The sequence below is a fragment of the Ruditapes philippinarum genome, unplaced genomic scaffold (assembly GCF_026571515.1).
Source record: "Ruditapes philippinarum isolate M1 unplaced genomic scaffold, ASM2657151v2 ctg1133_1_1_1_1, whole genome shotgun sequence".
NCBI lineage: Eukaryota > Metazoa > Mollusca > Bivalvia > Venerida > Veneridae > Ruditapes > Ruditapes philippinarum.
The window spans coordinates 1-12,954 of NW_026855123.1; the positions used below are offsets into that span (position 1 = coordinate 1).

Here is a 12,954-nt window from a genome sequence, read left to right on the forward strand (position 1 = left end):
TTATAAATAAAAGGGAAAAATTTGGGACCCTGAAAAATCTTTGATTTACTGAGGATTCGGTTTACGTGAAGACCTGGTTATGCGAGTTACTGTACTTGCCCATTGTTTTCTTAATTCTATTCAAAACATTTCATCAAGTTAAAAATAATCGTGACTTACCTTGACACTGGACTCTGAAGTATCATACACCTCGTGGTCATCAAACTTGTACCATTTCTGAGTTGTCGGATTTCTACAACATGCCGTATCTACAAGTATACAACAACATGTATGTTACAATCTTCAAAATTTGTCCGTTTTAAAGTAACTTTTCTATTTGATGGAGTTTGTTATGTTCTTTACTACAATTTGATACTTTAATACAGTACAATAATATTGAACAACATCAGATAATGATCCAGTATTTTTCTAACAGTGGGGTGGGGTTGGGGTGGGGGAAGGGGTCCCACAATATTTCAGCAAGTTGTAATGCATATTTCAGACAGGGTACTGTGAAAAGAACTAGGTAGTTTAAGCCTTTTCTCATAAAAATAATGCAATATTCCATGTGATATTTAAACCCTTCTATTATTTTTCTATCACTATTTTTATTTCAAATGACCTTGTTTCTCCAACTACCACCATACTGTGAATATGTCCCCCCCCCCCCATCCCCCAAAAAATTAACATTCCCACAGATTTATTCTCTAAAATATCACTTATCGTTGTTTGTTCAGTTGGTTTTTATGCTGATTTAAACACATGCTGTTGGTCATATCTTGTCAGTTGGTCCACTTATTTACTTTTCTGGATAATAAAGCAGTAATAATCAATTTCTCTGCAAGTGACCAATCACTAATGACCAATCACTAATGTAAGAGATAAACTATGAAATAAATGATTGACAAGGGAGAGTACTTTTCATAAGGGGACACAGCCTTCTACAATACTAAGTTCCCATCATGTCTTGAAAATATGAAATACAAATAACTTACAATGGCCTCCATCTAGAGTCCCAAAGTGATTCTGAAATAAATAAGAAAAGCTATAAACAGAAATGTACCTTGAGTAAATATTAAGAATTGCAAAACCTTGTGACAATATTTACTTTAACTTAATATCAAAATATACAACCACATATTTCAGCAACTTCAAGCACAGCAATCTAGTTTTGTTTTTATTTTGATTGGGTTTTATGTCACACCAACATATAGGTCATATGGCGACATTCCAGCTTTACTGGTGGATGAAGACCTTAGGTGTCCTTCCATGCATTATTTCAGGCACAAACGGACACCTGAGTAGAACAACTGAAGTTCCATAAGCTAGCTGGATAGCTTTCTCACATGAAAGAATGCAAAGTCCCTGTCAGGATTCGAACCCACAGCGGTGAGGGGCAAGTGGTTTGAGGTCAACGACCTTAACCACTAGGCCAGGACATACCTACCTGTAATCTAGTAAAATTTAACATACAAACAATTTAATTTTCTATTGTTTGATGAAGATTTCAAGAAATTAATAAACCTTTTAAACATTTTAAATTAACTGATACAAAAAGTGTTACCATAACTTTATTTCATAAACTTTAACTTCTACTATCTAAATAATACATTTTGTTTATAAATACATTCCTTATACATGGCATAATTATACAACATTGCTGATATTCAATTATTTCAAGTACTCAATGAATGATTATCTTTGAAAAATAAAAAGTTCTGACTTTTACATATTCTAAACATTACTTAACGTTGTTACTTACAGATACAGCATAAAGTTTATATGGCTTTGGTCTCGGACCCATCACAAACGAAGACATGTCTAAACCTTTGACAGGAAAATCCCACGTGAGCATTTATTTTTTGTTCTCCATTGACCTTCATACACAAATCTGTAAATTGAATTGAAAATTTTATTCTATTTTGTATACATACTAGTCAAATTATTAAGATAAGGCCAAATTACTAGAAGCTGGAGACATACAGACAGATGAACAGACGAACAAACATACAAAAACTAATCTGTATTATATATTTACACCTGATTATCATACATTGATCATCTACATCTTGGCCCGAAGCACTTTTAATGCTTTTTAACAAGAAGCAAAATTTAATACAGTACACAATTTTAACGAAAAATTTCTATATAAAGTGGAATGACCCTTAAAAACATGTTATTGAAGTTCGCTTTTTGTTGAAAAAAAAAATGTAATACTTATGAATAAATTTTTAAAAGACCCGGGAAAATTCCCCTCAAATAAAAAATTTTCCCCAACCCCACCAGTCAACCGGCCCAAATTTTTCCTATTTTTTGTACTTATGGCCCCGCTGGGGGAAAAACACCCTCCCTGTTTATCTTTCATTCATTTACAAAATGGGTGTTAAATTTAAACTAAAAATTTCTTTAAAAGGGCCCACCTGTTTTGGGGGGCATTCAAGTACACAATGAAGGGGAAATTTAATTTACCCAAAAATGAAAAAAAAATGGCTACCTTTTTTAACGGAAATCAACAAAAATGTGTGGAGTTTCCAAAAAACAAAATTTTTTACAAAAAGTCCCGGGGAACATTTTCACTGTGGGGGCATTTTCAGCGGGAACTTCCCTGGGATTTTCTCCTCGGGGGTGCAAACTGGCCGGGAGACAATCCCTGGAAAAATCGCAAAAAAAATTATTCTCTAAAAAATGACATCTGACATCTTGGGTCATATTCCTAACGCGAAGTCATGCTACATTTTGTTCCCAAATGTTTGACAAAAATTTTCACTGGAAAATAATGACATTTTTGTTCCCAACTGTTAGACGAAACTTAAAATGGAAAATAATAGTAACTTTTGATGACAACTGTTGGACAAAATTTCCAACAAGAAAATAATAGTTTCTTTGGTCCCAACCATTAAATTTTCAAGCCAAGAAGTCAACAAAAATACAAGGCATCACTGATTGTAGGCTACTTCCAGGGACATTTGGTGGGGGGTGGGGGGAGGCATTTCATTGAGATCAGAAAGTAAACTGTTTCTAAGGTATTCTGAAGTGAATAACAAGGGTGCCATAGTCACAAAATACGCCCGTTTACGAAAAAGCTTTAGATGGAGATGGGGGCATTATGGATAAGTGTTATCTAGCAAGCAAGTTTTTATTCTTGGCACTGTGTTGTTAAATGAACCTTAAAACAAATCAATAGGGAAGATATGCACAGAATGTGTGACCTTGACCTTGGTCGCAGGGACCTGAATTTTATGCACGGCACTCAGCCTCACAATGATGAACATTTGTGCCAAATTATATTGAAATCCCTCTATGCATGTAGAAGTTTTGCTCCAGACAAGTGTTTTTTTATGAGCTCTAACTGTGACCTTCACCTTTGACCTAGAGACTTGGTTTATGTGCAGGGCACTACGTCTCATGGTGGTGAACAATTCTATAAAAGTAACATTAAAATTCCTCCATGCATGTAGAAAATATGCTCCGGACAACATCTGGATATATTTAATCATCTCCAGTGACCTTGACCTTGCAAATATTAACCTAAATTAAATGTGTAACACCTGTAGTCATGATAGTTACCATTTGTGCTACAATCCATCAATAAATGATGACTAAATGGTCCCCTATAACCATCTTCAAATTTTTATCTGAACTTTGACCTCTATGTGTAACCTTGACTTTGGTCGCAGGGATCTGAATTTTGCATGCGATACTCAGCCTCACAATGGTGAACATTTGTGCCAAGTTATATTGAAAACCCCCTATGAATGTAGAAGTTTTGCTCCGGACAAGCGTTTTTCAATGAGCTCTAAGTGTGACCTTGACCTTTGACCTGGAGACCTGGATCATGCATGGAGCAATACATATCATGGTGGTGAGCATTTCCATAAAGTATTATAAAAATTCTTCCATACATGTAGGAGATATGCTCCAGACAAAATCTGGATATTTCACCATCTTTAGTGACCTTGACCTTGCATATATTGACCTAAAGTACATGTGTCACAGCCGTAGTCATTATAATGACCATTTGTGTTACAATCCCTCAATAAATGATGATTAAATCGTCCCTATACACATCTTCATATTTTTATCTTTTTTTAAACGGGCGTATAAAAAGTACATGTAATTTAATAACTAAAAAATTCTGATTTAAGATTTTTATTCTAGGGAAATACATTTCATTACAATTCTTAATCTTTGAATGAGCTGAACTGATATTTACTTGAAAATTAAAATATAATTAAATTTCTATGAGAAAGTATTTACATTTGATAAGGTAATTACTGTATGATCTTTATGAACAAATACCAAGTTTACAGAACACCATAGTTATCACAGTTAAGTATCTTGACCAATGAATGAAACATGTGTAAATAAATGTTACATTCTTTACAACATACTCAAGTCCAAGAAAGAGGATTATTTCATGCCCTTTGATTAAATTCTATTTTTAGAAAATAGATCAAGGGAGTAATTGTGTAAGTCATTTATGAACAAAGTAATAACTTTGTTGTCTCCCTTTGATTAAATTCTATTTACAAAAATCTGGATATTTCATCATCTTTAGTGACCTTGACCTTGTATATATTGACCTAAATTATATGTATCACAGCCATAGTCTTGATAATGACCATTTGTGTTACAATCCCTCAATAAATGATGACTAAATGGTCCATAAACACATCTTCATATTTTTATCTGAACTTTGACCTCTAGTGTGACCTTGACCTTGGCCGCAAGGACCTGAATCTTGCACGCGACACTCCGCCTCACAATGGTGAACATTTGTGCCAAGTAATATTGAAATCCCTCTATACATGTGGAAGTTTTGCTCCGGACAAGCATTTTTCAATGAGCTCTAAGTGTGACCTTGACCTTTGACCTAGAGACCTGGTTCATGTGCGCGACACTGCTCCTCATAGTGGTGAACATTTATATGAAGTTTCATTAAAATCCCTCCATACATGTAGGAGATATGCTCCGGACAAAATTGGACGCCGCCCGCCCGCCCGCCCGCCCGCCAGGGGCGTTCCCATAATACGTCCCGTTTTTCAAACGGGCGTATAAAAAAGCAATTTAGAAATGGCACTTACGATCCACATATATTACTAAAATAAGCACAAATAGCCAGTGTAAGTCATACAGCAGAAGTATGGTGAAAAATACGGTAAAATAATTCATTAATCGAAAATAATATGTACATTATTTCTTGAATTGTAAATACTTTTACTTCTCTAAAACGTTTTTCATAAGTTTCATTTCCCTGAAATATTTTGACTTATCTCGAAGCATGCAGCTTTAATTTAATGGCTAAAATGTCTCTCTGTTACTCAACTTGACTTTGCCATCAAAACAATCTTGTCCCCTTAAAGTATGCTCAGCAAGCAAATGGATGAGCAAAAAATAAACTTATTTTGCTAGTAAAAACAATAAACACCATAAATACCTACTAAGTAAATGGTAAATAAAAAGTGATATTTTATTTCCTGTTTACAATTACCATCATAAATATATAACGTAAATGGTACCTGAAAAATGACATATGACTTCCTGTTTTTTTACCAAGAGGATTGGACAAGATGATTTACTTATCAAGTAACATAACAGGATAGTTTTTCAGCAAATGGATCGAGATAAACTGCTAACTACGGCAGCCTGGTTGGTATTTTATTGATAATATCAAGAACTCATATATGGTAAATATCAAGTTTAATCTCATAAAAAAAGTTTATTTTCATACTCATCAATTTAACCCTTAACCCTTTAACCCCTGCTGAATATTTGTAATGGTTTTGCCCTGTTTTAAATTTGGAACAGTTCATTCAAAGATTAAGATTTCAGTATCAAAATACACTGAGCTTCCAATAGTAAAGAACCTGGGCAGGCTGGCCTGGATCTATACTGACGACAAAGCCTAATCACTTTGATTTCCAGCAGATTAAGGGTTAAAAGAATAATTAATAAACATCTTCTTGTATAAGGGGACTAAACCTCATATAGAGTACTGACTATAAAGAAATTTTTAAAACGAGTTGGGGGTGGTGTTGGTAGTTCATCCTCCAGATCACTGCAGTAAGCCACTTTAAAATCATCTTAGTACAGTTCTGTAACCGCATTGTTCCCGGCATGCTGTCATTTTAAATTTATCATGATAAAAGTGACCTGCACCATCTGGGAAGTCGACCTGGGTCACCTTTCTCAACAGTTCAATGCTTTTCCTATTGATCAATCTGGACATTTCATTATAGGATTGTCTTCCTTCTAACATTATGAATTTTCAAGCCCAGAAATCAACAAATATTCTTGTATCACAGACTGTAGTTGTCCAATAATGCATTGACCTTGACTGACAAAACTGACTTGATACACCATCCCAGGGTAGAAATTCATCAAATGACACAGCACACCAAATATTTAAGATATTAGCCAACATATGAAGATGTTTGTTTTTGTTTTGTTTTTGTTCTTTATTGCACCAACACAGTATAAGTCATATGGCAGATTTTCAAGCTTTACTTGTATAGAAAGACCTCAGATGCCTATCCAATTATCCATGCATTATTTCAGGCACCAACAGGCACCGGAGTAGGACTACGAACATTCTGTAAACTAGCTGGATAGCTTCCTCATTTGAAAGAATCTAAAATCCCTGTTGGGATTCAAACTCACAGCAATGAGGGGCAAGTGGTTTGAAGTCAACAACCTTAACCACATGGCAACAGGCATTAAGTAAGAACAGAAGTGAAGGGCAATAGAGGAGAGGGGAGAAGGCAGGGGCGAGGGAAAGGGGATGTGTTGGGATCATCAGGAAACAAGAGCCCGGTTTGAGCCAGGTGATGCTCCCTGAATAGGTTTTGGACACAGGAAAGTACACCTCTTATAGTCCCTGGAAAAAGTTCAAATTCCAAAATTAGGAAAGGCAGAGTTACTGTTCTTTGCACTGCACTTCTAATCAATGCGATCTATCAATCTTCAAAGTTTCTTGTTGATACCTCTTATGGTTTCCGAGCTATGTCACGGACAAAGTTCAAAATGTAAAAATGAACAAAGGGCAATAACTACAAAATTTGGCAAGGCGGAGTTCAAGTTCTTGTGCACTGCAAATCTACCCATTGAGTTCTATATACCTACAAGTTTCATGTTGATATATCTTGTAGTTTTAGAGTAATGTCCCAGACAAAGTTCAAAAAGTAAAAATTAAACAAAGGGCAATAACTCCAAAATTAGGCAAGGCAGAGTTATGATTCTTGTGCAGGGCACATCTTCTCATTGAGATATATCTACCTACAAAGTTTCATGTTGATATCTCTACTCTATAGTTTTACAGCTATGTCCTGGAAAAGATTTTTCTAAAAGGGGAGATAATTAAAAAATGAGGCTTAACAGAGTTATGGTTCTTTTGCATTGCACTTCTACTCAATGAGATCTATCTACCTACAATGTTTCATGTTGATATGTCTTATAGTTTTAGAGTTATGTTCCGGACAAAATATAAAGTGTTAAAACTAACAAAGGGCAATAACTCCAAAATTAGGCAAAAAGGAGTTATGTTTCTTGTACATTGCACATCTACCCATTGAGATCTATTTACCTACAAAGTTTCATGTTGATATCTCTTATAGCTTTAGAGTTATGTCCTGGATAAGATTTTTCTAAAAGGGGAGATAATTCAAAAACCGGGCAAAATAGAGTTATAGTTCTTTGACACTGCCTTTCCCATTAATGCCCTCTACCACTGTATGAAGTTTAAACAAATTATCTATAAGGGTTTTCAAGTTCTGCTCCGGACAAGACAACGGACGGACAGTCGGACAAGGTGGCGACTATATGCTCTCCCTTTGGGGAGCATAAAAACCAGCAACACCATGCTTCAAGGAATTATTTCATGGGAGAATGAGAATATCATATTTACCTGGAGAGTGCATTTACCAGACGACGGTATTGGTAGCGACAGAAACATGAAGGCTTGAAACGTAACACTCTTCTTCCTACATGTCAGGCACATGATGGTTGATTTTAACTGACCCTGAAAACAAACAAAGAGCACCTCATTCAATATAAAACGCTTGTCTGTTAAAAATTCTTAATTTAAAAAGGGTCATAACTCCAAAACTATTGCATTTAGATTTATGCGTCTTTGTCTTATCAACTGCACCTTGTCCATGGTAAGCAAGTATTCAGAGGTTTCATGTTGATTACTTTTTAAATGTTTGAATAATAGGCTTAATTAAAGTTTTTGAAAGACAACAATTTAATACTCTTTTCATCTGCATTCAGATCTAGTCTGGCTACAGTGAAAATTATATTTTATAAATTTCACTAGTGGTTTATCACAATATAATCATCTGATATATTACACTAAAACATTGGAAAGCATGAAATAAAACAATATATTCTTACCTGAAACAGCTCTACAATTATACGTTTTTACATGAAACAGGTAAACAGTGATAAATATTTACCTGAAACAGTTCAACAATTATGGATTCATTGTGTAGTTTATGATTATTCCAAGCTATTTCTGCACCAATGTGGTCTGGTAGCTTGTCATTAACTTGGTCAGCTATCTTTGGACGGGTCTTTACCTGATTGTAGCAAAAACAAGATACAACTGATTGGTTATAATGAGGAAATAAACAGAAACATTTTCTCCCAGTTTTCACTTTAATTTGTTAATTTATTGATTACGAAATTCATTTAATTTGTTTAAGCCACCCCCCCCCCCCCCCAAGTTTAATCTAACATTTTAATATCTATTTACACTTTCAAAATTACAACTCTTAAAATTTTGACCAGTTAGCAAGGCTTGTTTGTTTGGTTGGTTTTACAGCATATAAACACAGTGGTTTAAACATATTTATTTAAGCTTGATTGCTAAACAAGTTCTTAATCACCTTCAAGTCTGCTACCTATAACCAACCAGTACTGGTGTCCTATGAAAAAACACTGATGTGACCAAATTAGGGCTCGAACCCATGATCTCTGGGTTGAAAGGCAAACACCATAACCATTTGGCCAACACTCCCTTTCTTAACACAGTATAGGTCATACGTCCCCCAAAACAAGAAAGATGATTTTGGCTAATCTCAATTGGTATCAAGGCACAATATAATACTGTTGAAAGACTTAAATCTTGCCTACCTTATTGAGTCCCTCATGAAGACTGTCCAGAAGAAATGTAAGAAATTCTTGACTATCTTGTTGCTCATAGCCAGCAAACATTGGCTGATGTTTCCCTACCACAGACTGTAAATAAATTGGCCAACATAAAACACTTAATGATGCAATGCCACAAAACCAGGTTTTCAACGTTCATGTTTCACAGAAGCTTAGTCATCACCTGGCTCGGCTTTCACTAACATAGTAAAAAAAATCACAGCTTAAATCAGAGATTTTTCTCAATTCTGAAACTGAGATTAAGATTTTTCTCAGTTTGGCTTTCACTAAAATTCTCAACTTACCACTTGAGATTTTTCTCAATTTGAGAATGTTAGTGAAAAAGTCGGACCTGGTGCATAGTGTTATCATTTTGCAATTAAAACTAATTACCAGATTTTTTCCTTTGGAAACTCTGGTAAATAGATAATTTCTGTGGCATACAATAGATAATTTCTGTGGCATACAAAGTCTTTCTAAAAAATAAATTCTTCTTTTGCGCCTATACACTTTCCATAGTTTAAACAATTGGGAGAAAAAACAGATTTTAAGATATCATATCAAAGCATTAATAAAACTTTGAATATTTCAGGGACTGAACTTGAACTACAATGTATTAAGTAAATATGTTTTTTTTATTATTCAATTCATATAATTTGCTTTTAATATTGGAACAATTTCTTTTCAATTAAAGGTACGGAACAATTTTCTTTTCAATAAAAAGTATTGAACAATTTCTATTCACTAAAAGGTATACAACAATTTCTATAGGCCAGTGCCTCGTCCAATATAGGATTTACAGCTGTGTACTTGACCAATAGAATTCAGTATTGTACTCAACAATGTAAAATAACCCCATAAAACATTTCCAACATTTCCAGTAATACATATCCTGTAATTAAAACATATCATTACCTTAAAATCTCTAGGAGTAATGAAACTGTACTGTCCTGACCAAAGGGACTTAACCAAGTATGCAAAATCATCTGTTACTTCCCATATGTTTCCAGACTTTCCTCCCCTGTAATGTAAATCATTTATATGTATAGTATAAGGCATGTATATGATAAACATCAAATCAAAACTTAAGGCTACAAACCTCCAGTTGTGTAAGGAAAATTAAAATATTCTGCTTAAGTTAGTTTGTTTGTTTTTGTTGTCTGGTTTTCACACAAATTGTATAACTTTTTTGGTCGATCGTAACATTTTTTTTAACATCATATCTCAATGATCAGATCCACTTAATCGGTTGAGATTCCAGTACTTTTAAGTTTTGAAAATTGAGTACCGCTCAAGCTGGTGCTAGGGAGCAAAGAGATGTTGCACTATTTCATCATCCCTTATGAACAGACTCAATTAAACTGAGTCTGTAATATTCATGTAATTTTAACAATTTGTCTAAAAGTGACAGACTAATGAATCAGCTGAGAGAAACAAATGACCATTACAATCAATGTCCGATATCAATTGTCAAAGTTTTTTTACCTTGCCCGAAGATTGAATCACCAAAATCCAGGAATACAACTCTGATGCTCTCCCTTTTGATCTAAGAAAGCAGGTTCGAAGTAAACTATGACAAAATTTTGCTATTTTTATCATCATATTTCTACCCCGCTCTTAACAGGGTGAAGGTTATTTCTCCTCATTTTGACATATCAAAGGTGATTTTTGTGAATATTAACCCATTACCACATGAGCATTTTATAAAAAATGGCTGTTTTCATTGAAAAACCTCCCGTTACAAGTTCAAATTGCAATGAAACTATAAAAAATGCTTCAATACTAATCACACTTAGCACAAATGTTAACTGGACCATTGCCTTTGCAACGCCTAGCTCAGTCATAAATTTCCTGTTACCATGGCAACGAGGGGCATCTCAAAATTGCAGAAAATCACTATTTTGCGTTGATTTTTTCCAATCAAAATTGATTTCAAAGTGATGCAACTTCTCAATGGATAGAGACAGAGTCAAATGTTTTTCAGCATTGGTTACACGTTACCTTATGATCAACCTGAGGTTATTTTTAGCCCCATCACAAGGTCAAAATCTTCTTGGCGATGAGGGAGTCACATCCCCCTTCTGGTACCCTCCTAATGTATCTTTTTGATAGGGGGCAGCGCCGAAAGTCATCAAACAACAGTTTTCAAACAAAAAACAAATGTTGGGGGCCTAAATGAGGCTTTTTTCACTATTTGGGACATCAAAAAAAGGGGGGGGTGATGAAGGCGTAGTAAGGCGTATATATCTGGTAATGGGTTAAGTGCCATGGGCTACAGATGTAGATTAAGCGGCTTAATATATATATATACAATAAAATGTTCATCACTTGGCCACCTCTCACATCATTTTATCAATTTCATTCCATAGGATTGATTAAAGTCATGGTATACTCACTTTTTAATATCATTCAGGAACATATCTGTAAGAAGGTACGTAACTAGTGGCGACGTATTGTTCAGACACTGTATCGTGCTGTTCATATAAGATGTGTTACCAAGGTTACGCAATCCAGTCAATGCACGACCCTGAAAAAATGTGTGTATTCATTTGCTTAAATAAAATCACAAAACAGTGATTAAAAACTTCACTGGTTCTCTTGCAATGACAAGAAGAGTCAGTCATCAGACGAGTTATACTTTTACAAGGTTACATACTTATTGACTTAACCTGGGAAATGCCTCTTTATTTAGTAATTTCCACAGACTATAATTTATAATTAGTAATGTCTGCTTGATTAACTTAAAAAAAAAATCTTACAAAAACCTTCAGAAAGCCTACTTTATGGCATAACTCATCAATGATTACATTAAATATAAACTAGAAATGTGTTCATAGGACGGGAGTGCCCCCACACTCCACTGTTTTGACAATCTTTTGACTCTAGGTCAAATATTTTTAGGCTACATGTGCTACAGGTTGAAAACCAAATATCTTTTACTAAGTAAAGGGCAAGAACTTTACAAATACTGAATTAATCCACAAGCGGACAACAAGGTGCATAAGTACACACGCTGACCAACATTCTTGTAAACTTTCAGGCCTACAGGTCAAATTCTTCGAGCTATGCATAAACAAGTTAAAAATTGCAAATTTATACTAAGTCAAGGGCCATAACTAACAAAACTGAAAAAAATCGCATGCAAAATCCCAGGTGCATAGCTTCACAGCGATGTTGATCATTATTCCTGCAAACGTGTTTTTTTCTAACTCAAGCACTCAAGGAACAAATAACACAACATAATGAAATGGTCAAGGGCAATAACTCTACAAATACTGGATAAATCCACAAGCGAAATCCAAGGTGCACAACTACATATGCTGGCCAACATTCCAGTTAAGTTTCATGATTCTAGGTTAAATACATTTTGAACTACCCAAATAATATATTAATTAACAAGTGAAACCCCAGACGCAAAACTTCACATGCAGATCAACATTCCTGTAGAGTTTCATGGCCCTATGTCAAATACTTTTTTAGCTATATGTGACATAAGTTGAAAATTGCAAATGTTTACTAAGTCAAGGACAAAAATTCTACAAATACTATATAAATCAAAACGAAAATATTTAGGTGCACAACTTCACATGCTGATCAACATTCCTGTAAAGTTTCATGACCCTAGGTCAAATACTTTTTTAGCAATAACTCCGACAAAACAGAATAAATCCACATGAAAATACCCAGGTGCACAACTTCACATGCTGATCAATATTCCTGTAAAGTTTCATGACTCTAGGTCAAATGCTTTTTTAGTTACATGCAACACTAGTTGAAATTTGCAATTTTTTACTAAGTCAAGGGCAATAACTATGAAAATACTAAATA

At 34.6% G+C, this 12,954-nt stretch overlaps 1 protein-coding gene across 1 annotated transcript in view; it reads right to left on the minus strand.

Annotated features, from left to right (window-relative positions):
- Window positions 1–2,569: 2,569 nt before the first annotated feature.
- Window positions 2,570–12,954, minus strand: part of LOC132742161 (ubiquitin carboxyl-terminal hydrolase 8-like) — an 86,359-nt gene continuing 75,974 nt past the window's right edge. Inside the window, exons 29-34 of the mRNA XM_060730490.1 lie at window positions 11,523–11,653; window positions 10,042–10,147; window positions 9,112–9,216; window positions 8,433–8,555; window positions 7,883–7,996; window positions 2,570–2,629 (exon numbers count right to left, since the gene is read on the minus strand). Coding sequence (XP_060586473.1) covers window positions 2,570–2,629; window positions 7,883–7,996; window positions 8,433–8,555; window positions 9,112–9,216; window positions 10,042–10,147; window positions 11,523–11,653 — 639 coding nt within the window. The remainder of the gene's footprint in view (window positions 2,630–7,882; window positions 7,997–8,432; window positions 8,556–9,111; window positions 9,217–10,041; window positions 10,148–11,522; window positions 11,654–12,954) is intronic.